This window comes from Mycteria americana, chromosome 3 (genome assembly GCF_035582795.1).
Source record: "Mycteria americana isolate JAX WOST 10 ecotype Jacksonville Zoo and Gardens chromosome 3, USCA_MyAme_1.0, whole genome shotgun sequence".
NCBI lineage: Eukaryota > Metazoa > Chordata > Aves > Ciconiiformes > Ciconiidae > Mycteria > Mycteria americana.
The window spans coordinates 8294542-8321384 of NC_134367.1; the positions used below are offsets into that span (position 1 = coordinate 8294542).

Consider the following 26843-nt stretch of genomic DNA (forward strand, 5'->3'; position numbering starts at 1 on the left):
ACAGCACCAGATGGATAACAGACATTTATCTCTGTGGAGTCCAGTTCTATCAAAGAGTCACTCCAGGCATATTCATCTCCCCAGTCCGCAAACAAGATCGAGGATTCCCTACTGAGGATTTAGTTTTATCCTGTAACTGTCTGAATATTGATCATTATATCTATGAAAATAATAAAACAAATCTGGTTCCTGGTAGTTTATTCTCCTTACATACAGTTCTCCATCTGGACAAAGCTTTCTTGGGAATTCATCCCAAGTCTTGCAAAAGCTTTTGGAAATGGCATTTTGTTACACTAAATAACAAATACCTTCAACAACTGTGTTTCTAAAGAAGGAATTAATATACTAACAACAGTTAAGAGGATAAAGGCTTTAATAGGTTAAAATGCACTTCCACTTAATTTGTCTCTGTGATTGCTGTCTTTATCACAGAGCAAGAAGAAGTAGCCTTTGCTGCTACAGGATGCCTTCCTTACAGCTGGAGAGCAGTTGCAAGATGTTGCTGTTCTCCTAACTCCCCTTCTTCTGTAGGCTAGATTTTTTCGGGGTTTAGTATCCATGCTGATGCTGTATCTTGGTGTGGGGAGATTTAATCTTGACGGTCCAGCCAGAACAAGGAAAGCAGTATTTGCCGATCAGTATCTTTCACATCCTTAAGTTTCCTTAAGTACCATTGGAATTTTTGGTCTGTGCTTTTTTTTGTTTATGTTTTTATTTGTCCTTCCTCTTCCATCCTACCACCTGTTTCCTTTTGATATATTTTTTGTGGTCCAGCAGGAAAATACCTCTGATAAACTGAGGTGCAAAAAGTAATACTTGTAACTCATTTCACATGCTTCTCAACCTTCATAAGTCAAACTGGATTTTATGCTACTGTGAATGGAATTGAGTTTTGTGTCCCCGCACTTAGATGTGTTGGAGACTAGCGTAGGCATGAAGGGGTTGAGTGAGGTCCTAGTTCTACTGATGTCAAGGGTAAAACTGCTAAGTTCTGCTGCATCTTCTTTATTAAAAAAAGTCTGTCTCAAGATCCGTGGTCTGAATTTTTTTTAATTAGGAGGAACCCTGGTCATCACAGTTCAATTAAAAACTACTTGAATGTAACTTGACTCTTAACCTTGTGTGCAGTGTAGATATGGAAACTGTAGACTTGGGTATCAACAAGTGTAGATAAAGATACTAAGCTAAATTAGACCTTGCAAAGAAAATATCAGAACTTGTTCTCCCATCTAAAAGAAGGAAAAGGAAATAAATTCTAAGACAAGGACAAATATTTTCTGTGTCCTTACTTATAAATTAATCCTTCCTCTCACTTTTCAGTGAGGACAGTGGTGTCAGTTGATATGGAGCAAAATTCATATGCTCAAGTCAGAAGGGCATATATCTTCCACTATCACACCCTGCAAAAAAATTAGATTTCCAATTGTGTGTGCCATATTATATGTTTCCTTTAATCCTAACAAGTCAGAAATAGCTCTATAGGATTGCGGAATACAAAGTGTCTTATTCATATTTAATTATGAGGATAATATGATTCACACGGAAGATGTAAGAGGAAATCTTGGAAGGAAGAAATAATTGGACATGGAGGTAAATGTTAAATGGAATAAATGGAACTAGGTTTTAACAAAGGAAGGTTGTACCTTATGCTTTCTTCAGTAACTGAATTTTGTAGACAAAGCGTAGCAGATCCCGTGTTTGGACTTCATTAGAGAAGTAACTGGCTAAAAGGGAGAGAGAATGCAAATTTTAAACTAGGATGTCGTAATAGTGATATTCTTCATGGATTTTTATCTTGACACCAGTCTTAGTTGTTATTATTTATGGCAACATCATCAGTAAAAAGCAAATGTATGCTGGTTAAATAGGTTGATGACACAAACTTAGGAGTCATTTTCCAGCCAGAATAATACAGTATGAACTTCATATCATTGGTTAAATTTAATCACATTTCTGTTGTGCTGTCTTCAAATAGCTTTTTAGTCATACCATTATGGGCTAGAAGAATTTTCGCTGTGTGCTGGGAACTCAGCAGTTGGCTGTGACTAAGGAGGAAGACAACCGGATGTATTAGATGATCATGTAATAATTATGTTTGAGGGAAAGGAAATGCATACTAAAACATGGTGGGTGAAATAAGGAGTAATGTATGCTATTGCGTAAGGCACTGGTAAGATGTCTTGTGGGATATAGGATACAATTTGGGTTATCTGCTTAGGAGGGGAAAAAAACCCAGGAAGTGCAATAGATGCAGAGTTAGGCAGAAGAAATGAATTAAGTATTGAGAAAGACTAAAGAGATTGGCTTTGTTAACCTACCAAAATAAAAGCTTACTGTTTTTTTTATTTCACTGTATTTAGTTTACAGTGAATAAATTTGCTCCTTTTTTTTTTTCTTGTTAGGAAGATAAATGTTAAGGAGGGAAAATAACTTTTCTTTAAGTACAATGTTAGCACAAGGTTAAATAGAGATTAATCAGCTGTTGGTGCAGTTGGTCTGGAAGTGGGAAGGGTTCTGTCACCAGTGACATTCTGGACCATGGTCAAGGAAAAAGTCTGATCACCTTAAGGAAGAGCTTGCATTTTAGAAAGGAATTAATGTATTGGAGTTTCTTGGAGTAGCAGCAGTCTGGACATGGTGACCTTGGAAGTCCCTTCGAATCCTATGCTCCTAAAATGTGAAAAATAAACTAAATTAAAAATTAGATAATAACCTAGTGAAGATTAGTGTTAGATCTTCATCCATTAACTTACTTTAAGCCTATAACTGCTTTGTCTTGCTAAGATTTTACTTTATTAGTATCATGTGTTAGCTTTTATAAGGTAAGATTACACTGAGTGGGGAACCCAGGAAGGCTTTTTATCTGGTATAATAATACTGTAATGCAAGCTGTTTTATTCATTTTGGATGTCGGTGAGACTTCCTGATGGTTTTTCTTCAAAGCATATAAAAACCTAAACAAAAAACCACAGCACGATCCACAAATAATTCCCCAAAATGGAGCCAGAGGAATGAAGGCTTAGCTGAAGGGACTCAGAAACATAAATCTATCACATGGGTGAGCTTCAAAGGGCTTTGATTGTTAAAATTTTCATTTCCTTGAAGTTTTAGCTCCAAAATTTTGGGAAATGTACATTCTGATAAACCACTTCATGTGGTTGTTGGTAATTTAGGGTTGATGGGCATTGTGTGAAGTGGTACCGTCTTAATATCTACTAAATTCCATGTCTATGGCCACTTTGAACAGGCCATAGATGATATTAATTGGTATTGGCAGAATGAGTTCAGGTTTAGCCCACTAATTGTAATGGCAAGAATAAACACATTTTTAGACATTGTGGTCTGTCAAATGTATTTATATAATGCTATGTTACTTTAATTAAGAATCTTCTATGTTCAGGCTTTTCCCTGTACTGCATCAGTTCTTTAGGACATCTTGTTGTTTTTCCTACAATGGAACAGTAACCTTAAATCATAATTGAGATAGCTGGAAGGGGTGAAACCCTGGAAAGCTGAAAGAATATCAGTGTTCATGGGACTAGCATTCTTATCAGAGAAGGTATTTTAATAACTTAAAAACCTTTGTGGTTTAGTTGGATGTGATGTTCTCTGTGTGCGAGTCTCAAGAACAGGTAAGATTAACTGAATATCAAGAACTGTCTTAGTGCTGTTTATTGAAGAAATTTGTTTAAAAGTTATAGGTATGTATTTTTTTTAATAATACTTGGAATATTTTAAAGCATGTACCAACGTTTTCCCCTGCATTTCTTCTCATAAAGATAATTTTGTGTTTAACTGTGATCTCTGCGATACAGTTTCGTTTCTTTAGGAAACATGTATTTCCTGGAAGTCATGGTTTCATTATTAGTGAAGAACTCTGCACATGGTACAGTGTGTGTTGATATTTGTATAACAGTATGGAAAAGAGTACCCTTATATTTTCTTAAGAGCTACAGGTAAAATTTGCTGTGCAACAAATGATAGTGCTTTCATAACACTGTATTTCACAAGAGATCTTCAAGCTTGGGGGAAAAAAAACCAGGTGGAAGTTGATGTATAAACTGTTTCTGATATAGATGATGTGGGTTGGGAGGCCAGCAGAATTACTCCTCTTATTTCTCACGTTCTCTATATTCAGACTGGGTTAAGAAATAAGTGGACAGTACTTCCTAACCTAACCTGAAGATAACTCAACATCCACTAGGCTCACCTTTCTGGAAATTATCCACTCTGCTATTGCCAGGACCTGTTACACTCGAGGCTCTGGAAGAACCTAGAACTAGACACGGAGTAAGGATGCCTGTGAAAAAGATGGCCAAAGAGAGAACGTGGCTCCTGGGTTAAGGGAAACTAAATGGATTAGAGCTGTTTAGTTTAGAGAAGAGACAGCTGAGTTGAGGATATGATAGAAATCTGTAAAGCCATAATAGTATAGAAAAGGCTAACAAGGGAAAGAATATTCACTGTTTTTTCATAACTGAAAGGGAAAGCAATACCTAGTGAAATTATTGAGCTTAAGGCAGGCAGAAGAAAATGAGTGGGTTGGTTGGTTGGTTTCACATAATGAACAACTCAGTTTTGGGACTTGCTGTCTCAAGATGCTTTGGAACCAAAAGTTCCAAGTACATGGAATCAAAACTTGGGGAGGAAAGATCTATGCCATGACTATTAAATGCCTCCCCCTTTTTTTTTTTTTTTGGTGCTTTTTTGGCTCAAGAAGTCTGCCACATTGCTGATTTCTGACAGTCGAGAAACTGTAATACCCAGGGAAGTACTCTGTTCCTAATTCTATTTCCTAAGTTGCCCTATGAGCCTCTTTGGAGGCAGGATTAGGGACTAGGGACCAAAGGTCTTATAAACATAAAATAGACAATTTTAAATTTATTACATTCACAATCAAACTCCCTAGTGTGCTGGGAAAGTAGTATTGTGTATGTACTGGATATAGTTGGCAGGTTCTGCTAATTAGTAATTTTAACATTATAAGGAGTACTGTTTAAGCAAACTCTTATTCTTGCTTTTGTTACTTTGTATTTTCTTCCAGCTTTCCCTACATGTTTTCTTTCTGTCAGGACTAGAAATTACAAAGAGGAGGGTAACAAGAATGATCAAAGATACAGAACAGCTTCCATATGAGGAATAATTACATTGACTTGGACATTTCAGCTTGGAGAAGAAATGGTGGGGATGGTCGATACAGTAGATGTCACCTTCTCAAGGTCATTTGTCATTTCGTAGGCAAGGGAATGGTAATTAATCTCTGATAACACAATAATTAACCAGTATCCAATGAAAATGCCATTGGCAGATATCAAACAAAGAGAGCAGTTTGCACACTGTCAAATAAACAGTGAAAGCTGTAGGAAGCTGTGGATGCCAAAAGGTTACTTGGACTCCTTAAGCGATTAGAGATAGGTGGATTTTCCTTCCATTAATGAGGTACCACCTCTGGTTCAGGAGCTACGTGGGGGGCTGAGAAGACATCCTGGGGAAGTACCACCACCTGCTTGCCTCAGCCTGTCACTCTGTGCCGGGAGCTTAGCTAGGCGAATATTCAGTCTGAGCTGGCAGGGTTGTTACTGTGTTTTGTTTCCTAAATTATCTCCTAATTTAATTTTATTCCACAGATAATTTGGGAAATGCCTCTTCATTTTCCTTCTCTCCCACCCTTCCTGTGTAATTTTTTTTTAAATTCTTTTCCTCTCTTATTCTCTTTCCTTTCAAGTCTGTATCCCAATTCTCTGTTGTAAATATAGCCCTTCAACCTTCCTCCTGGTCCCAGATTTCCTCCTCAAGTCTGAGAACCCAGAAACGTTGGTTTTACGCTAATGGCCATATAATGCCGAGAACTACAAAAATTACTGTAAAGGATCTAATATTCCTTGAACAGAGTTCTGCTCTGATTTTATGTCAACGTATGTTTTTGTAGGAGAATAATTTCCTTTACTCCACCTGATTTCAAGGTTCATCTTGCATCCTCTTGGCTGGTATTTTTATTGCCTGCATTTCTCCCAGTATGGAAAGATTTACTAGCTGCTGCAGATGGAAACTCACCTGAATCTTCTTAGTTTTGCTGCATTCCACAGAGATTTGCTAGACAATAATTAAACAAATTATCCTTTTGTAAGTTTTTAAGTTGTAGGGTTTTCTTGTGAATGCTGGTGAGCACAGCAGTGTAAAAAAAATCCATTTTCAGAATTAGAAAAGTTTAGTCTAAGCTCTGGTGGGCTTTTTCCTCAAACATGCTGACTAAATACCTTTATTTTCCTCATTGAAGGCTTTGATGCTATACAGGTTGACAGGAGTTTACTCAGAAAAGCTTCTGACTTGTCCTAGACCGAAGGGTAAGCATATCTTCCATCTTCTGTGTCATGCTGGGAACGAAGGCTATGGGGTCTGTCAGCTGGAAGTATGCTTACCTTAACAACAAATGAAGGCACGTCTTGCAGCTGGTAGGGGAGAATTTGGCAAAGTATGCTTATTTTATGCCTTGATAATCCTGCATACTTTGAACTTTTCATACCTTCCATTGGAAAAATTCTTGTTGGTGTGACTTTTTTTCTTCTCTCTTTTTTCCGTCTCTAAAATCCATTTGAAAGTATTAACTGCAGGACTAGGGAAGTGATCGTGCCCCTGTACTCGGCACTGGTGAGGCCGCACCTCGACTACTGTGTTCAGTTTTGGGCCCCCCACTACAAGAGAGACATTGAGGTGCTGGAGCATGTCCAGAGAAGGGCAACGAAGCTGGTGAAGGGTCTGGAGCACAAGTCTGATGGGGAGCGGCTGAGGGAACCGGGGTTGTTTAGCCTGGAGAAAAGGAGGCTGAGGGGAGACCTTATTGCTCTCTACAACTACCTGAAAGGAGGTTGTAGAGAGGTGGGGGTCGGTCTCTTTTGCCAAGTAACAAGCCATAGGACAAGAGGAAATGGCCTCAGGTTGCACCAGGGGAGGTTTAGACTGGATATTAGGAAAAATTTCTTCACTGAAGGGGTTGTCAAGCATTGGAACAGGCTGCCCAGGGAAGTGGTTGAGCCACCATCCCTGGAGGTATTTAAAGGACGTTTGGATGTGGTGCTTAGGGACATGGTATAGTGGTGGACTTGGCAGTGCTAGGTTAATGATTGGACTTGATGATCTTAAAGGTCTTTTCCAGCCTAAACAATTCTATGATTCTGTGATGCTGGGCAAAGACATGGCTATATCATTGGATGGAAGAAGGGCTTGTTTCATGTGCTGCATCAGTGTTAATAACTCAACAACTACAGGTGATTTCAATGGCATTGTTTTTCCAGAATTAGGCAGAAAATATTTTTATATTTATTGCTAGTATTGAATCTAGATATGGGGAAGGCTTAGGTTAAGCCAAGTCTGTGTACCAACATTTTCCTGTAAGAACAGGAAAAGTTAAATTAGCTTTCAAAAACCAAGTATGAGTTTACCAACGTTGTAGGTTACAGTAATTGCACTTTTTGATGACAAATAGAAAACTTGCTTCATTAAAACTTCAGAAAATACTATAGAATGAGTTGTCATAAATTCTGCAGAAAACTAGTGTAAAAGGTAGCGTGCAGTTGAGAGTACTGTCATGTTTATACACATTTCCTAATGTATTTTTTTACATTAGTGGGGCTCTAACAAAACTTTAAAAATTTTTTGTTTGTTTGTTTACACATCTTCAAGCAAAATTGTTGTAATTTTGCTATGTCTGTGTTTTGCCTTTTTTTTAAAATATTTTGCTTGCTTGTTGTGTTGCTTTGTTTCAGTGGAGTTTGGCAATAATTTAATTAAAAAGGAGGTTCTGAAAATGGATAGCCATAATGAGCTAAATGATTCTGTGATTTTTATAAAGCATAGAAATACTGTCCTGTTACTATAAACTGATAGCTTAAGTGCTTTGGAATCATCAAGTTGTGTTGTAAAATTCAGAAAACAATGTTAGCATGGACTAGACTATTACATATCTCTAAATTGTTTTAGGGATTATACTCATTCTAAAAGCAAGGATTATGTTTCTACATTGAGATCATTCCATGGCACAGAAATTTTAATGTTCTTCCTTTACAGATAGATTTTGTGTATCGAAGTGGGGGGATGCCAATGACCGCATATCATCAGGCAAAACACTGCATCATATGGAGTTCTGCTCCTGTTTTGTAGGAGCAGGTGGTTAGTTTAAAAGAGCCCAATATTTGATTTTAGTGAACTGCTGAACCTAAGGATTCCCAATACAGCAAAACATCTAGAAATCCTGTACATAATGTAGAGAATATGAATTGTCCCCTAAAAGACAATGTGTCTGCTGCTGCTTTGTCCACAGTTCTGTAGGCATGCTCTTCAATTAAGCAAGCATTTCTTGGCCAAATCTGTGTAGCTCTGCACTTGCCTGATGCTATTTAACAGCCTGTCTGCAGGTAACAGTTATTTTTGGATAGCACATCATGGCCTGGTTTAACCCCAGCCAGCAACTAAGCCCCACACAGCTGCTCGCTCACTCCCTCCTGGTGGGATTGGGGAGAGAATTGGAAGGCTAAAAGTGAGAAAACTCATGGGTTGAGGTAAAGACAGTTTCATAGGGAAAGCAAAAGCCACACACACAAGCAAAGCAAGGAATTCATTCACTGCTTCCCATCGGCAGGCAGGTGTTCAGCCATCTCCAGGAAAGCAGGGCTCCAGCACGCGTAATGGTTACTTGGGAAGACAAACGCCATCACTCCAAATGTCCCCTCCTTCCTTCTTCCCCAGTTTTATATGCTGAGCATTGTGTCATATGGTATGGGATAGCCCTTTGGTCAGTTGGGGTCAGCTGTCCCGGCTGTGTCCCCTCCCAACTTCTTGTGTCCCCTCCCAACTTCTTGTGTCCCCTCCCAACTTCTTGTGCACCTGGCAGAGCATGGGAAGCTGAAATGTCCTTGATTTAGTATAAGCACTACTTAGCAACAACTAAAACATTTCTATATTATCAACACCGTTTCCAGCACAGATCCAAAATATAGCCCTATACTAGCTACTATAAAGAAAATTAACTCTATCCCAGCCAAACCAGCACAGAGACGCTTGAAAATCTTCAAAAATTCTCTTGGATTCTGTGGGCACAAGTCTTGTAATTTTAGTGAAAATACAAAATCAAAGGAGAAAGATGTTTCCATCTGTTTAACATGCTTTAGCTACAGGTGTTTCCTTTTGACTGTGCATACATTAAAGAAGCTGCTGAAGTTGTTGTTAAGCATAGACATACCCTTTTCCTCTGGCAGTTGCCGCAGTGTTGCTTAATATGCTGAGAGCCTCCGTGAAGCATTTCTGGTAGGACAAGTAGTAGCGGGACTAATGTGTGCATTGTGAAAGGAGGTTGCATGTGGCTCCTGCCGTGGCCTGAGAACATGGGAGCTGGGAATAGGAGGTGCATTCCTCAAGGAAGAGCAGATGGTACTTTAGGATGGACCCAAAGCCACCGCAGTAGTAGTTCATAACATGTTTGCACACCTAAATAAGAGTAAGTGCTTATTATCGGTCAGCATTTTCTCCTACGTTTGGTATAAAGAACCAACCACAAAGGAGGGAAGCAAATATTGAAAATAGCAATAACACTGATAAGGAGTCTGGAAATACAGAACATTTTATCATTAGTCTGAATATTTTCAGACCCCTGGAGTGTTTACTCACCACTGAGGAAAAATCAGAAGTGTGATTCAGCATCTCAGTTGGGAGCATTAAATCCAATCTGTAATAAATAATTCTGTGGTAAACTTATCTACAAACACAGACAGAAGACGACTGGAATTATTAGATTTATCCCAATATGTCTTACACCAGACAACTCTCTCGAGGCTCCTAATGGGAGACAATAATGCAATTGCGGGTTGCATTACGGAAAACCCCTTGTGCAGCTTGAGGCACGCTGCTGCATGTCTGTGTTGAAATTTCCCTGTCTTTAAACATGCGGATAAATATTTATTTAGGGTCATTATGAAGCTTAATGCTAGTTTTTTGGATGGTTAAAAAGGTGGTGGTATAATCACTCATCCTCGTGACTTATGTGTACAAGGAATGCTCTTTCAATTTAGGTTTATTATTTCTGTGGAGTTAATTAACTTTGTAGGTTGTAGGAGCATAGTTTTTATTAGAGGAGAACAAGCAATGCCTGTCAGTGGAAAACAAACGCAGTTCTTTGGAGAATGTGAGAAAAGTCTTATGATTTTCCACAAGTGAAAAGTTGCCTGGGTCCTTTTCACTAATAGTACTGCTCTCGGTACAAGTACCTTTTGCCTTCGGGTAGTACTGACCAGTGGCAGAGGTCTTACAGAGCATTTTCAAGTCTCCTTACTTTCTTCCTAGGATTGCGCTTTCTTTTTCTCCCTTCTTTTTCAATTGCAGCTTAGCGTTTTAAGGAAAGAACAGTGTTTGTTTCTGATGTTGGCAGCCCATCAAAGCAAGTCCTTTATTTTCTTCAGAAGATTATCTGTCTGATGCAGTGTTATAAAGGCATTTCTGGAGCTGTCCTACTAAATGCTGTGATCCTGTCATAAACAGACCCTCATGCTCTCTCATAGAAAGATGTCTTTTATTTAAAATTAGCTTAAAGGAACAGAAAATGTTGTTTAATCCCCAGCTTAGTCGCTTGTTTCCAACACTAAAAAATTGTGAGTGCTACCACACTGATTTACATATTAATACCTGTTACATGAAGGTGAGGTTGGTATGTGTTTTGTCATCTTTAGAGAAGTCTTGAAGGTATGTTAAGTTAATGATGTGTAGCACCAGATTGTTTGTGTGGATCTCTGTCATTCTGTATGGACTTTTTACGTGGGTAGAATCCATGACTTGGATTCATGGTAGAATTCAAGACTTGGAACTCTTGAATGTGTTGTAGAGCTGTGGCGTGGGCAAGTAAAGGAGTTTTCTCTGCTGGTTTCTCCCAAGTTTTCTGATCTGGTACAAGGAATCAGCTGATATACTTGTGGACCTTGAGTCCAGATTTCCCATGTTGGATCTCGAGAACACTTGCCAGTCCTGACATTTATCCACAGTCTTCTCTGAAAGTACCAGCCTTCTCTAGAAAAAGAAGATAGTTTGACATCTGTCTTCCAAAAGTGTTACTAATATTGAAACGTGTTTTTTCATAAACACAAAAAGCAAGTGAAGGCAATAGTTACTCTATTCTAGGGGCAGTCTTTGTGGGGAAGATCTCCAAGTTCAGCATTTCTTGAGTTTTGATTCCTAAAAATGCAGTGTAGTCAAATACAGCATTAGCTTCATCTGTGTGGGTCTTGCTTCATATATGAAGTTGTGAGATTGCCAAGTAACTTCTTTTGAAGAATAATGATTTCATGAGATATCTTCTTGTCAGAGAGATTGTATTTTTCCCCCTCCAAAATTATACCATCTACAGTGGGAGAAAATTACTTGTCTCATGAAAATTTCCAGGAAACTTAAGCTAAGTCAGAAAAGTAGTAATGTACTATTCATTGTCTGCAGCAAAGCTTGTCATGAGAGGAGAGCAGGTAGTGGCAACTTTATTTCGATTTCTGATGCTAAACTGATTTTTAGAAGTATTGTAGTTCACTGCTACTTGGTGCCAGCTCAGAATCTCTGGAGTGCCGAAGGTTCACCACTGCTCCATCAAGGAGATGAGTGCCTCTTGCCCCATCCTGTGACCAGAGAGGTGTCTGCAAAGAGAAGATGCCTGCAGTTTGGTTTTGTGATTCATGTATGACTTGCCATGAGTAAGGACTGCGGCTGTGAGGAAGGAAGAAGAACAGTGATGTCTCCGGGCAAAATTAATTTTTCTCTTTGGCTGGGTCTGGCTTATGGGCAGGATGTTTCTCAGCCCTGGGATTGAAGGCATGTTAGTGCAAAAAATGTTGAGCTAAGCCGGATAAGTTTAGAAGACATGTCTTGGATGGCAGATGTTTCCATTTGACTCTTCCTGCCGCTTTGTGCTTCCAAGAAAAGGAGTAGTCTTCCCTTTGTCACAGTTCGACGTGCCCAAAAGTTGGTTGTTTGTAAACCAGGCAGTGTAATGTTTCTCGGCAGTGATGCTGAGTGGCCAGTTTTAACACTGGTGGTAGCTTTGGGAGACAACCACAGTATTTGTGAGGATTGTAGCATGTTTTGATGGTGATTGCACAGGAGAACTGAGTTTCAAACTAATTTTGTCTGTGGTAAGTCTTTATTGTGATGGCCTCGGTTATGCTATAAGTAAACATGGCAATTACTTTGAAGAATGGTTTCATGATGCACTTTGTGGAATTGCCAAGACCTTGTGATCCCCGTTGTTCACGGTCTTAATTTCAGATAGACCGATGTGGTATTTTTCTCAGTATTTTGAGGAATCTTAATTTTAATGACACTTTCTCTACATAGATTTTTCTTTTCTTATTTGTATCTCCAAATGGTAACATCAAAAGAGTCATGAGCACCTGGTTAAGCTAAAAATAAGCACTTGCAACGCTTTCACCTTCCCTCTTGTGCTACACTCTTAATTTTGTTTCTGTTGCATATTGGGGTAGGAGTTGGAAAAAACAGTGAATCCTTTAAATAAGAATTGTTGAGTAGGGCTCGAATGCCCACACTGTGGATCCCTACCATAAGTATTGGGTGGGTTTTAATTATTATTTTTTTTAAACGTTTTCATTGTCCAGTGGTTATTAACCTGTATTCATAAAACAACGACCTGTTCTAGTTCAGGCTGAAAATGGCAGGCACTCGCTGTTAGACAACTTTAGGTTAAAACTTAGTTTTTTGGGACTTTGTTCAGTTACAGACAAGCACCAAAAATCTCACAATCAGACTGGGAGGGCTGTGCTTACTTGGAGATGTGCTGTTTTCTAGATCCTAATTCCTGCTAAAAGAAAAACCTCATTACTTTCTAGGCTTAGCTTGTAAGGAATCACAGCTTTGGGAAGGACTTTGTTTGGATACTGCCTTGCTTTTGTCCCCCACCACTTACCTGATTTCTGGTTGGAAGTTAGTACATGTTTTCATTCAGCCTTCTAAATTAAAAGGTGCTCTCATATGTCCTTTTAAACATCTTAAATGGCAAGGTATTATTGAATGTTGATAGGTCTTAAGAGAGATGTGGCTAAAATTGTCTGAACTGAATGTGTTTTCTTTATATTTACATAGTATGTACATTTTTATGTATCTACTTTTAAGCAAAACAGTCAAATTATGTGGGAGTAAATCTGCCTTTGGTTTTAAGGTCTATTACATTATTTTCTTCCATATGTATAAAAAAACTCAGTAGATGAGAGTGTACCTTTATGGAATTAGTCACCAGAAAAAAGATTTTCAGTCTCTGTCCTCAGGGACAGAGAAAATCTGAAGCTCTTCATACCTTTGAAAATAAGTTATTAGCAGGTTGGCCTTTTCAGGCCCTTTCATATATTCAGTTTCCTGAAATATTCACATGACGTAATTTTGATAACACCTGTTTTCATAGTTACCACTTTGCTGTGACGGTAGCTGCTTGCACTGGCTCGCTAGGACTGTGCTGGAAGCACTTGTTGCTATAATAATGTTGCTTACAGTCAAAGATTTTTTTTAAATTAAATTTATACTTGCAAGAAACCTGTCATGGAGCTGGTTGCTGAAGAAATGCTTTTGTGTGTTTAATTTGGGAACAAATAAACTATGCTAACAACATAATTTTAACGGTAGAGTGTGCATCTGAAGGCCTTTTGTTATGGCTGCAATGATTTTTTTTTTTTTTTTGCCTAGGCTAAGATCAGTAGTGTGAAGCGTACAGTCACAAGAGTCAGCAAAGCTAGAGCTGGGGTGCGATGAGCCGTCATACAGCCCACGCGCTCTGCCTTTTAGAGAGCTCTGCAATGATCCCGAGGTTATCGGGGCAATGGCAGCACTCCTGCACTCACCAAAAAGCAATTGCAGCCCTCTGAGCAAAAGGGCACAAAATATTTAGTGTGCAAAACCCAGCGAGATTCTTGGGGTGGGTCAATGAAGTAAAAAATGAGAGTGAAGCATGAATGCTGATCTTGAAACGCTTCTTGAGTGAGATGTTAACGTTAATTGAATGAGAAGTTAATGTTAATTGTCATACAGCTACAGGTGCGAATCTGGTGATTTGTTCAACTGCAAAATTTTAACGCATTCGAGACAATGCCATGTAGAACTTCGAATTTCATAGTTTGAGAGGAAACATCATTTATGGGATTTTATTCAAAGGGATGTTTTGCTGAAATATATTAGAAGAGTTTCAAGATTGATTGCCATCTTCTTGCTTACTTCGTGACCTATAAATAGGAATTATGCATTTCAGTACATATTTAAACAGACATTCCCTTACAATGTGAACTGGATTCTTTAGAGAAGCTATGGTGGTGCCGGTAGCTGCAGTCAAGGAATTTTTACTGTGTTTTCAGCACTTTGCAGGCACTGAACACGTGAATATTTTGTGATGGTCTTAGTCTTTCTGTCATTGATTATAAAAAGCTGAGGAATGTTGTAGCTACCTGCTTCAAAAGATTATCAAAACATGGTATTTCATGCAATGAAAATGTGATGTTGCTAATATTTTATTTTCCATATATGAAAAAACTGGTCAAGTTTTCTGAAGTTGCTGCTGACAGCTTTAGGAGCACTTCTTCATCTTGTCAGGATAATTTCTATAAGCATTAATGACATTACGCACTTTCCATTTGTATACTGAAACTAACATTTTAAAAAAGAGTTGAGTGCCGCTCTAATTTTTGCCATTGGGTGTAAGTTGTCCTCATTTGTGTATTATGGCAATCCTTGTACTGCCCATCAACTTTTAGGCATCTGATTTAGATTTGTTTAAATTTAGTATTGGTATCTAATCTAGATTTATTTAGACTCCTTTGATTAGAAGAGAGAAATAAGGGGGCTTCTTGAAGTGCAGTTTTGCATGCAGCCTGCAAGAAGACCCTTTCATTGGGGCCACACTAAAAAAAAAAAAAGGTAGAACCTGAAGAGAGGGAAGCAAAACTCCAAATTCAGGTGCTTAGAGGTTGTATCCTAATGCCTTCCCGCTTTTTTGCTGTTCATATCCCCAGTGAGTTTCTGTTTTGCTTTGTTTTGTTTTTTAAACTGTTTATATTTCCCTCTTAAGCAGCAGGGGTAAAGAAGTCAATTTGTAAATATGAAAGGAGAATGATGGTCTTAACAGGACCTCCTGAAGAGGAGACGTTTGGTCTTTTTGGAAAATGTGTTTGCATATATGGATGAACACAGGCAAGAGGGGATTAACATCATTAATATGTGTGTATTGGCACGTATGTCAGCTTTCAGTCTGCTAGCTTTGTTATTACTTTCGGAAAAACAGTGAAAACAGCTGTTGAAATTTTGTAGGTTCAAAGCTTTGAAATTAGGTTTATGTAGGAAAAGAGGGAACATTTTATAGTTACTTTCTTTCAAAGTGCTGTGGTTTTTAAAGCAACTTGTTAATATCTTATTAGAAGGATTATTTATTCCCTTGACTGTCTTTTAGGGAGCAATACAAATACTTGAAGGACAGATTAATAGTTCTTTGGAAGTGGTAATGCTGAGTAGAATGTATTTTTAAAGGTTTCTGGTTGGGTTTTGGTTTGTTTGATTTTTTTTTTTTTAAAGTAATAAGCTTTTAATGCTGTTTTGGGGGTTTCCATTCAGAATTTCTGCTAATTCTTGCATTTGTAGATTTGAAAAATTATATTTTTGTCAAGAGCTTCCTGACTAAAATGTCCTCATACTTAAAAAACCAAAACCAATTATTTCTGGCAAACTGCTTTTCCTGCAAAGGACACACACCCTGACCTTTATACAGCAGGTTGGAGCGTTTCTGAAAGTCACTCTGGTTCTGCCCGCTGTATCAGCACAGCTCTATAAACATAATTATTCCCTGCAATTTCTCTTTGTTACTTTGAGGCTGTAATATTTTATACTTTTTTTTTTTTTAAGCATTGAAAAATGGTAAGTTGAAATTGTATGCTGTTTAAAAACAAAACAAACCAAAACCTTAGAATGTTACTCCTTTGTCAAACAAACCCACCATTTTTTGTTAACAGTCCCAATTTTGTTTTTAGAGTATTGGCAAGATGAAGCATGAGTCTTTTTGGCAGCTGTAGGGTGTTACCCCTCTGTATGAGAACCTTTAAGTGACATTGAATCCCATCATGTTTATGGGTGAACCAGAGGAGTGTTTGGTTCACACAGGGTATGGTGAGCAACGTGCATCCTGCCCGGGCTGCAAACAGTCAGCAGCAACAGGAAACTGCTTTGCACCAGCTTTGAAGGATGACAGAGCCTGTTTGAAAGCTGAGTGTAAAGCAATCTGGCTGAGGAATTGTCTCAGCTAGTGCTTGCACATCTGGGAAGCAGGTTTGTGTTTCATAACCTCCTTGCCAAACTGGTAGGAGCTGGGTGTGTCTAGATCTAACTTTGTCTCTTGAGAAGGCAAGCTTTTATTTTGCAAGTGAGGTGTTTTATTTAAGTCTTCAATCTGTTTGGTTGTGCGGTGTTTTTTGTTTGATTTTTTTTGTTGTGGGATTTTTTTTTTTTTTTTTTAGGTGGTCCAAACATATGGGCCATCACCTCTGAAGAGCGGGCCAAGCATGACAAGCAGTTTGATAGCCTTAAACCCACCGGAGGCTACATTACAGGTTGGTCTGAGATTCTGCATACACATTAACTTCTGTGTACACATAAGTATCTTTGTAAAACAGTTTGAAAACTACATCCTATTTCTAGCCCTTTGTTGTGCGACTAAAAACCATACTCTTCGGGCAGACAGCCACAGGTTACTAACTAAACTTCTGCAAGCTTTGGGCTAAAGTCTGGCACAGGAAAGCTCTTTTATTAACCCTGTCACTTCTGCAGCTAGTGGTTATGTGCTGTCATTCTGTCTAGTTTTAAAAACCAAAGAGTATCAGGCGAAATCTGTGCTTGGATGGGAGGCTGCCAAGGAGCACTTACAGTAGCTATTGTGGCAAGTGACGCCAGAGACACCAGAAGTGGCTCTCCTCTGTCTGAACAGTGTCAGAGAATACTGTGCTGTTAGATATCTTTGTTTTGGGGGAGGAGGGAGGGAGAGAGATGCTGACAGCTTGTCCTTGTTAATGACTGCTTGAAATTTATTAACCATTGGGCCTTCAGCAAGTTCTGGATAGACTAATGGCATTTTACAATGGCCTGCTGTCAGTTCCAGTTGCATTCAGCTGCTTCTCCTCTGAAACAATTGGGTCGTGTTGCTGCGCACCTCAGAATTTGCAGTTTTTAAATTTAAGAATCTGCTTGTGACATCAAGAAGAGGCTCGATTTCACTGGCAAAGATGACTTAATTTAAGAATGCCCCGTTCTTTGTGTATGGGTGGGCACTAAAGACCAGCCCCGATCACTCCTGCTCTCCTAACTATCTGCACATGCCCTATCTGGTGACTCCACTGCCCCTGCTTTTCCTCATTTTGGTCCAAAAAAGGCTGAGGAAAGAGTGGGAAGTTGTCTGTTTGGAACATCTTCTGGCTAAGTGATAAGTTAACTTCTACTTTGGCCAAACAGCTCTGGGAGGTTGGTGCTTACCACCAGCTGAAGAGTATGCAGTCCCAAGGACCACCTTTAGGCCACCTTTAGACCTACCTTAGGCTCTTACCTGCACATACATCTGCAGACTTCATTATTTATTTGGCAAGTGCTTGAAATAAAGGCTATGTATGAATATAAGGGAAGAAAGAGCTGAAAGAATAACTTGAAGTCTTAGCTTTAAGCATCTGTAATTCACTCATAGGTAAGCATAAACACCACTATCCATGTTTTATTACGAGTTTGTTTAACAGTGTGATCAGTACCAATTGATGTGGAACTTGGTATGGAATTGTACAACAGTTCCCATTCCCTTCCTGAAATACTGAAGTAGTGGATGTTCTCTGACAGAGCAGCATATTATTTAGGACATGATATTTTTCCAGTTTTTCTAGAGAGGCAGTATTAGCTCAAGTTAGATTGGATGAAGGAGAAGGAAAGAAATAGGATGCACATCCTTTCCTGTAAAAAAAATTGGGTCAGGACTAAATTTTCAGTCACTTTTACCTCTTTAAATCTTGCATCTATTAAACTGTTGGCAGCTGTTGATTTGTGACCTGTTAAAGCTTTTTATAGCTATTTTAAATCACTTCTCAGAGCAAAAGAGTCAGGATTACAGAATACACAGGTATCTGTCTGTCGCTGTCACCAGGGAAGGAGTTCCGTGGTACGAAACTGGAAAGCTTGGCATCCAGCATGCTGGTTCCTTTTGAAAATCTGTCCCACAACAGAGTGCTGAGGTCTTCTGAAAATCTATGTTTGTAGTGTAAAAGTCTGTCTGTCTTTCTTGTTTATCATAGGTGATCAAGCACGTACCTTTTTTTTGCAATCAGGTCTACCAGCTTCAATCCTTGCTGAAATATGGTAAGGTATTCTTTACTATTTTTTTTTTTAAAGATAGGAGACGTGTAGTATTCAAATACAATCTTTGGTATGTTGTGTTGTTGCAAAGAAGCTTTCAGCAGTCAAAGTAGGAGTGTTGTCTGAATCGTTGTTTTAATTTTATTAAATTTAGAGGAAGGATTGAGCCCATACGTGTACCAACACTTAATTAAAAAGCAGTATCTTTTAAAATCTTTCTTATGATGTTAATTCAAACTGGATCATGAACACAGCCTTTTTAAACTATAGCAAGTGCTTGAAACAAACAGCGATGATAAATTGCAAGGCTTTTATAGAGGGAAGTGCCTGTTGGACTTCAACAAAGGTCATTGAAGCCTTGTCTTTATATTTTAAATAGTAATATGGAAAAAGTAGTAAATAATGGGTTAATGAATTCCTGGAGATACCAAACTGAATGTTGTTTGTAATACTAGTAACCACTAAAAAATGGCAATAAGATTAAGTGTGGGAAAAATTATATGCTACTAAACTGGGAGTGGAAAATACACTGAAAGTAGAAGATGGGGGAAAAAAATCTAAAGCCACAGAAAATATTAGTAGAAGGTCAGTTATGATACACTGTAAGATACCAACCAATGCTGTAATATGGGAACTAGAAAAAGTGATGTTCTTTGCAATATATATGTGGTGGTTGCAGCACTTGAAACAGACATTTTCTTCTTTGTAACTCCTCAGTCTTCACTAGAATGCTGTGTTCATTTTGGGGTACTTGGTTGTTATCAAGATGTACACATGCTAAAAGACATGGAGTGGAGGCTCATAATAATTAAGAACAACTCACTTGTGAAAGAATATTAAAGAAACTAACAAAATGCAAAGTTAGTTTCTTCTTCAGACACTTAAAGTGCCTAGAAAAGAGTGGTAGGGAAATTTTTGCATAGGGCCTTGGGGTTTTATACTGAGTTGTAACAGGATGAAAGGGAAAATATAGCTTAATATTAAGTCTGATCCCCCTCCCCCCCAATTTTATTTACATTCCTGTTCCTGGTCCTCGCATGTTTAAATATTGGTTAAGATTTCACATTTTCTGTCTGACCAGCAATTTTGTCTGTTTATGTATGCACTGTTGCATATATTTCCTGTTGTATTTAAGTTTATTTGGAAGAGTGTCAAAGGAAGACAGTGTGGATATCAGGCTTAAAAACCCCACTCTTTGTGAATTAATGCAGTTTTCATAGTGGTATGTAGTGCCTTTAGCCAGTTTCTGCATCTTCCTGTTTCAGATTCTTGCATTAATTCTATACATAACCAGACATTAATTTAAAATAATTAGTTTGGCTAGTAGCATAGAAAGAAGCATAGCAGAGGCATATCTGTAGCAATAAGTGTATCCACTGAGCAGGAGACTACTGCTTTTCTGAGTGTCATCTTACTTTCTCAGGTGTTAAGTATTTAATATACAACAACTTTAAAACTGAACTCTGCAGAAGACTACCAAGTGAATTATATTTAATAAAGCTAGATTAACGTTGTGTTTGGAAGTCCAGGTTGGCCTTCAATGCCTGTAGGCTGGCAAACTAGAAAAGTTAAGATCTGCAAATTTCTGAGGGTTTGAATGTTGTAAAAATATCTACAAATGGTTGCAATAAGTTTGTTGTTTTCTTGTACAAAAGCAGTAAGTAAATTTGATAGAAAAGCTTCTCATTAAGTGAAAAAGTTAACTTTACATTTCTTCCTTGTGGGCTTTTTTAATTTAATTTTATTTTTAAGGACACTATCAGACCTGAACAAGGATGGAAAAATGGATCAACAGGAGTTCTCTATAGCCATGAAACTCATCAAGTTGAAATTGCAAGGACAGCACTTGCCTGCGGTTCTCCCTCCTGTCATGAAACAAATTCCAGTATTTTCGCCACTAATGTCAGCTCGCTTTGGTACTTATGAATATATAATTACTTAGTGTTCAGAGGTAAAAAAACACAGTTAATTGCAGCCAAATACAAGCATTAATCTGAGCATGACAGTTGAGTGAATCAGTAAAAAACCCCAAGGATATTCTGATTTAGGAAATTCACAAAGTCACTTTCTTGACATTTTTTATAATTTCATTCTTTGAAGACATTTAATAATAAAGAAAAACCTCCTATTGAATTTTGACATGAGGTGCAAGAACGCCATTCACATTTGCCATCTGACTTGCAGGCTGTCATCTTGTACTGAAGGTCTTTTTTTGTATCCCTCCTACTCATTCACCTATTTATACTTGGGGTTTTTAAAGTTAAACTTAGTAAAGGTCAAAGTTTTGGTAGAATACTTATTTAAAATACTTTTTTCAAAATCAGTCAGATTGTCTATTTTGGTTACATGATCAGTTGAATAGAATTATTTTAACTTTTTTTTTCCTTTTCTGACGGTGTTTTGGGATTCAGTGCATGCCTGTTGTAATTTTCTTGGTTTGTAGAGCAAAATATACATAATGACTTCAGCTGGATTACAAAATTAGTGCATACTTCTATGCTGAAATTAAATGTATGCATATATTAATTGCATACATGATTTAAAATATCTGTCCATTGGTAAATCTTGTGTGTTTGTATACAAGTGCATGCATTTATAGATAGCTGTGATTGGCATATGATTACTTCCTATTAACCTTCCATCATAGCATCCGCATACTGTTGTCTTCCGCAAGATTCCGCCAGTAATTCAAGTGCTCTTATTTGCTTCAGGCAACTGCTTTAAAGAAACCATTTGCTAGGCATGGGGCCCTAAGTATGGACTTTTCACCTGTACAGATTCTTCCAAGGCCGATGCTTGGAAGAGCCTTAGTTCAGAAACAGTATCAGCTTTTTCCTATAGAGCATCGTCACAGCTTTTGAGTTGCATTGTAATTCTCTCTCAGGGCCCAGATGTGGAAAGGCTTGTTGAAGAACTAGTTATAGCTGCAATTATAGAAAACTAGATCTTATTCTTTTGGGAAATACTAGCTAAATCTACCTTGAGAATTAATTGCTTGTAAGGATTTCTTTTTTAATTCATGTTCTTCAGTAGATTTTCCTCTGTGAGCTGTTTTGTCTAAACTTTAGAGAAAAAAAAAATATTATACATGAGCATCTATTTTAGCTCATTGTATCTCTGGACGCAAGTTGCTTTGTGTAGTTTCTGCCTAGCATAATGGAGCCAATTTCTTGCTGGAGTCTCTGCAGTATTAAATCATGAATTGTTGGATTTTGCTCTAGGAATGGGTAGTATGCCAAATCTGTCCATGCCAACATCTATGTCTACGATCACACCATTAGCTCCCATGTCTCTGACCTCCATGACTTCCATTCCTCCTTTGGTTATCTCTGCTCCCCTGGTGCCTTCTGTCAGTACCTCCTCGTTGCCAAATGGAACATCCAGCCTTCTGCAGCCTTTGTCCGTACCTTTCTCTTCAAGTAAGTATAGTACAGTCCAGTACTCGCTTTCGGAATTGTGAATCTTATTTTCACCATGGCTAATTTCAGATAGGAATGCTAATACTTGCATGCAAGTTTGGAAAAAATACAATTTTTTTTTTTTTAAGTTCACATTTGTCAAATTGGTTCTAACCAGTTGATCTGAACAACAAGGCACTGATTAGCTTTTCTTACGTCTATCAAAGCCTTGAGTGTTTATTACAAATCATTGCCTTATACCCGATTGCTTCACAGTTTTTGTTTTTGTTTGTTTGTTTCAGCACTGCCTCATACTGGTTCTTTAGGTCCCATGGCAGGAGGGTTTGGTGGTACTAGTATACAGAAGGCACAGTCACTAATCGATTTAGGATCTAGCAGGTATGAAAGTTAAGTTTAAAATGGTTACGTCTTAAAGTTGAGTAGTATGCCTTCCAAAACTTAGGGAGCATTTCTATTTTCAAAGTATATTCATTAAAAATTAGTCTATCTAATATGACCTACCAAGTCTGAAAATAGATTGTTTTGATATGCACAATAAATAATATTTTTGTAAATCTGACAAAACTATCCAAAGTCGGTGAGAAGTTCAAATGAGAGAAAGCAGTGCCAAAGAGAAGGGAATGTACCTCATTAGTAAGTAGAAGTAAAACTTACCAAGTGGTTATAAAAGCAATGTTTATGGATTGATGTGCTCATTCATTATAGAGGGCACCATGTAATTAGCAGGCATGTAAGAATAGTATTTGTTATAAATATTTATGTGTGGATTTGTCTTATGAATAATAGAAGATTATGAATCTTTGTCATCAGCTGCTCTATTTCACTGATCTTAGAGCTTCGCCATAGACAAAGTGAGGGACTAGGCTTATCTATCCAATTGGGCATCTGGGGAACGGTCTCCCAAAAGACAATCCAGAGGGCATCTCAGCCCCGGCTCAGTTCCAGAAGGTGACTCAGAAGTGCTTGCACCTCTGTGCTGCTGATACAAGGCATCTAGGATGAACGCATGTCTAACTTTGGGCTCCTCGTACAGACAGACACCTGATGCTAGCAGATGTTCGATAAGATGATTGTAGGCATGGTGTGTGCCTGTAATCATCTTTTTTGCTTTTTTGGTTTTTTAATCTGAAAGCTTTCTTTTGCTGGTGCTGTAGTGTTGCAGAGTAGCTCTTCTTCGGTATTAATGTTGACAGCATTTTCACCATCATGTTATCTAATTCGATGCAAAGGATGTCTATCCAGCATTATGCCCGAAATTTGTTTATACCAGCATTCTTCACTTTATTGCCTTGGATAACACTGCAAATAGTTTTTTACTTGACAGAGTAGGGGATTACCTTAAACAAGGCAGGCTGGATGCACCTGGTTTTGTCTAATCTTCAAAGATGGGACAAAAATGCTGGGAGTTGCAGGTAGGAGTTTTATAGGTATAACTAAACACTCCATCAGTGCTATTCTGCAGAAACCGAATGAGTTGGAAAAACTCCATTCAGCCTGTCATTGTCACTAATAGAAAGAGGTAGAGGTGGAATATAGTGGCTTTAGCAGCTTTAGAAGCTGCTTTTGGTTGCAAATTTATCAGATACATTTTTATGCTCATGGTTATTCATTTGCATATCTCTTAAAGTTTCTTAGACATCCACCCAATGCTTCACAACCCTTGTAAACATTCTTGAGAAAGTTGAGATGTTTTCCTATAGTATTATTTTGCAGTGGTGGACCAATGAATTATGTGGCATAAGTGACTGTGATACCAAGGAAACCGGATCTTGAATTTAAGAGTTTCCTTGTAGATGTGTGTCCCTACTTTCACAGTAAAATTCCACATTAGTGATGAAAATATTTATAGCAACTTAGCAGAGATAAAACTTTGTGGAAGTTGTTTCATGTTACCAGAAGATGCTATATATCTTCTGTTCCAATGCCTGTTTATTAAGCCAAGTAACTTGGAGTTCTTTCTTTCTTTCTTTCTTTCTCTTTTTTCTTTTTCCTTTTTTCTTTTTAAATTCTATTACAGTTCAAATTCTTCCTCTAGTGCTTCACTAGCTGGGAGTTCACCAAAGATTGCATCCTCAGATTGGGCGGTTCCTCAGGCCTCCAGATTAAAATACAGACAGAAATTTAACAGTCTTGATAAAAGTATGAGTGGATATTTATCAGGTGAGTATGGGATTTGATATGGAGGGGGAAAACCAGCAGTGTTTTCTGCTTCTGGAATGTTGCAGGCTGAGGAATGGAATCCCAGCTTGGGATTTGACTTCCATATGAAATAACAGCTGAAATTGTTGACATTCAGACTTATGCAGGACAGAGTGGGTTTCAGCTACTGGTGCCAGTCAGCCAAGAAATGGAAATGGGTATCAGTTTATTGGCTTGGGCTCTGCATTAGACTTGGAGGGGCCTGAGGAGGCAGCAGTCTCCCCAGGTAGACTGGGGAAGCTACAGCAGCAGTCAAGGGAAAGAAGAGAAGAGTGGCAGTGGTGGGATCTAACTAGAAGAGCCTGTGAACCACCGTAAAGGCTGGGGAAGTTAGCTCCATGAGGTCAGCAGTCATTTTTCAAGCATCACTCTTTGGACTGAGACTCTTTCTTATGATTTTGTAAAATGGAGGACATCTCACGATCATTTTTGTGCCATGTGCTCCTATGTAGATGTATTAATAATTGCTTAGATATTTGGGCTTTATCTTTTCAAAGAAAGCAGTTCAGGAAAGACGCTGCAGTACTGCAGCCATTGATTGGAATTCTTCAAAAGTAATTAAAGGGAGTCATTCCTTGTTGACTTTTAGTGACCTTTGTGCTGTGCCATGGCATTATGGTGGTTTTGAAAGACTTCACACAAAGTTTAGTACAAGAGTAGAGTTTAATGAAAGTTCTTATAAAACTGGATTACTCACTGTATTGCAGTGAGTAGAGCTCTGGCCAAGCAGTTAGTAGATGTAAAGTCAGTATGTATGTCTGAAGCTTACTAGATTTCCCATTTTGAATAAGCACTTACCAAGCCTCTGTCTCAGTTTCCTAGCCTACAAAAAAACAGGACAATTCTCTCCTTCAAGAAAGGGACTCAGTGCTTTTTATCTTCTTCAGTTGATTTTGGGCTGAAGGTTTCATCGACCTGCCTAGAAAGGTATATGGTTCTTTGCTGTCAAAGGAAAGCTGACAGCTTTCCAGTGTGCGAGCTCAAGCTTTAGGGAGACAGTAAGCTGTGCTTTTTTAACAGCTGTGGGGATTACCATAAATACCCTTTTTTCATGTCAGTTTTTCTGTTAGGTGCTCCGAGTGAAAAGTACACAAGAATACTTACATCTTTATTGTGTTCAGGTCTAATGCCTGTTGTTAAGCCTGGAAGTAATGCCAACTGTCAGCCACTGATGAAAACGGATTAGATTAATATTAGAAATAAACATGCCCCACTTCATGAGCCATTTTTTGCTACATGTGAATCTTTGTTCAAAGTATTTATTTTTATTAAAATCTTTTACACTTTTACTAAGGCTTTCAAGCAAGGAATGCCCTTCTGCAATCAAACCTTTCACAGACTCAGTTGGCTACTATTTGGTAAGTTTAGATTATTAATTCAACATGTTTATAGTGTTAAGAGGGGAAATGTACTTTATTAAATAAAGAAATGGTGAAGGGACACCATAGATCTAAAATCATAAACTGAAACTAAGCTACTTCTTAAATGAATTTGTTCATTAGCACATTTTCAAAAGACACCTTGACATAATATAATTAATTTTTTCACTCTTTGTATGTGTTTGTTAAACTCCATATAATAGTACAGACGTTCATTTCAATTTCTGATTGAGTGATGCACTAGTTTAGCTGAGATGAGGGTTTGTTCATTTTAAGAGTAGGATTCTGAAATCAAGCTTGTTAGTTTTAAAATATGGAGAAAGATTAAAAATGGAGTAATCCTTCAGATTTTTAGACTTTTACTGTGGTTCCCATAAAGATATCTGCATATTACACATTTGTTAAGATTTGCCTTTACTGTGGTGATGGAAATGGTTACAGTTGTCTGAAGGCTTGAATAATCTGCCTTTACCTGGCTAGGTATGGTAGTTTGGATTATGCCTTCAGGCATAACTCAGATATTATACATAAAATGTACTGGCCCAGCAGAATTCACAATAGCTTGGTGCTTTTGCATCTCTTTCTGAGTTCCCTTTCTTCCTCTTTATCCCAGGGCAGTCAGTCATTTGTTTGTCTCTAGCAGCAACATGCTGAAATATTCCTTATTTGTTCAGCTTACTCAGTTGCATGGTGTGAAGGTAAAAATGGAGTGTCAGGGTGTATTCCTCCACTCTGGAGTATGGGGAAATAAAGTGGGTATATAGTGACTGTTTTCCTCCTGGGTGCCTATCCTGGAGGTATTGGTAGCCAATGCGAGGAGGTCTGTGTACCCATGTAGAGGATTAACAGCCCAAGTTTCAGTTTTGCCCAAATTAGGGAATTACCAATAGTTCTACTGGGGTACCGTATTCATGGTAATTACTGTAATAATGGTACTGTTATGTGTGAATAGTGCTGGTCTGTGAACATAACAAAAATCTTATTTCATCATCTCCTGCTTTTGTTTTTCACTGTGGTGTGTGTGGGGGTGATGGTTTTTTGTTTGTTTTGTTGTTTCCTTTTTGGTTTCAGTGTTTTCAACTGCTTTTTTTTTTTTTTTAAAGAACAGTTATTTTATTAAGTATTTCACTTAAGTGCAGTCTAAGGACACATTTCTGCAATTGTATCCACATAGATAGTTCTTTTAGAAAGGTTCCTGCTTTCTTGCCCTCATCTCTGGAAACATTTCACTGGTTTCCCACCCCCTCCCCTCTGGTTGTGTGGGAAGCATTTTATAGGCTAATGATCATAGAATCACAGAATAGTTTGGGTTGGAAGGGACCTTTAAAGGTCATCTTGTCCAACCCCCCTGCAATGAGCAGACATCTTCAACTAGATCAGGTTGCTCAGAGCCACATCCAGCCTGACCTTGAATGTTTCCAGGGCTGGGGCATCTACCACCTCCCTGGGCAAC

The 26843-nt window shown here is 38.2% G+C and overlaps 1 protein-coding gene across 5 annotated transcripts in view; it reads left to right on the top strand.

Annotated features, from left to right (window-relative positions):
- Positions 1–26843, top strand: part of ITSN2 (intersectin 2) — a 90382-nt gene that overhangs the window by 17861 nt on the left and 45678 nt on the right. For all 5 annotated transcript variants that reach the window (XM_075497810.1, XM_075497813.1, XM_075497814.1 and 2 more), the window contains exons 3-9: positions 16524–16616; positions 18333–18396; positions 20146–20309; positions 21615–21812; positions 22094–22190; positions 23830–23972; positions 25306–25369. In XM_075497810.1, coding sequence (XP_075353925.1) covers positions 16524–16616; positions 18333–18396; positions 20146–20309; positions 21615–21812; positions 22094–22190; positions 23830–23972; positions 25306–25369 — 823 coding nt within the window. The remainder of the gene's footprint in view (positions 1–16523; positions 16617–18332; positions 18397–20145; positions 20310–21614; positions 21813–22093; positions 22191–23829; positions 23973–25305; positions 25370–26843) is intronic.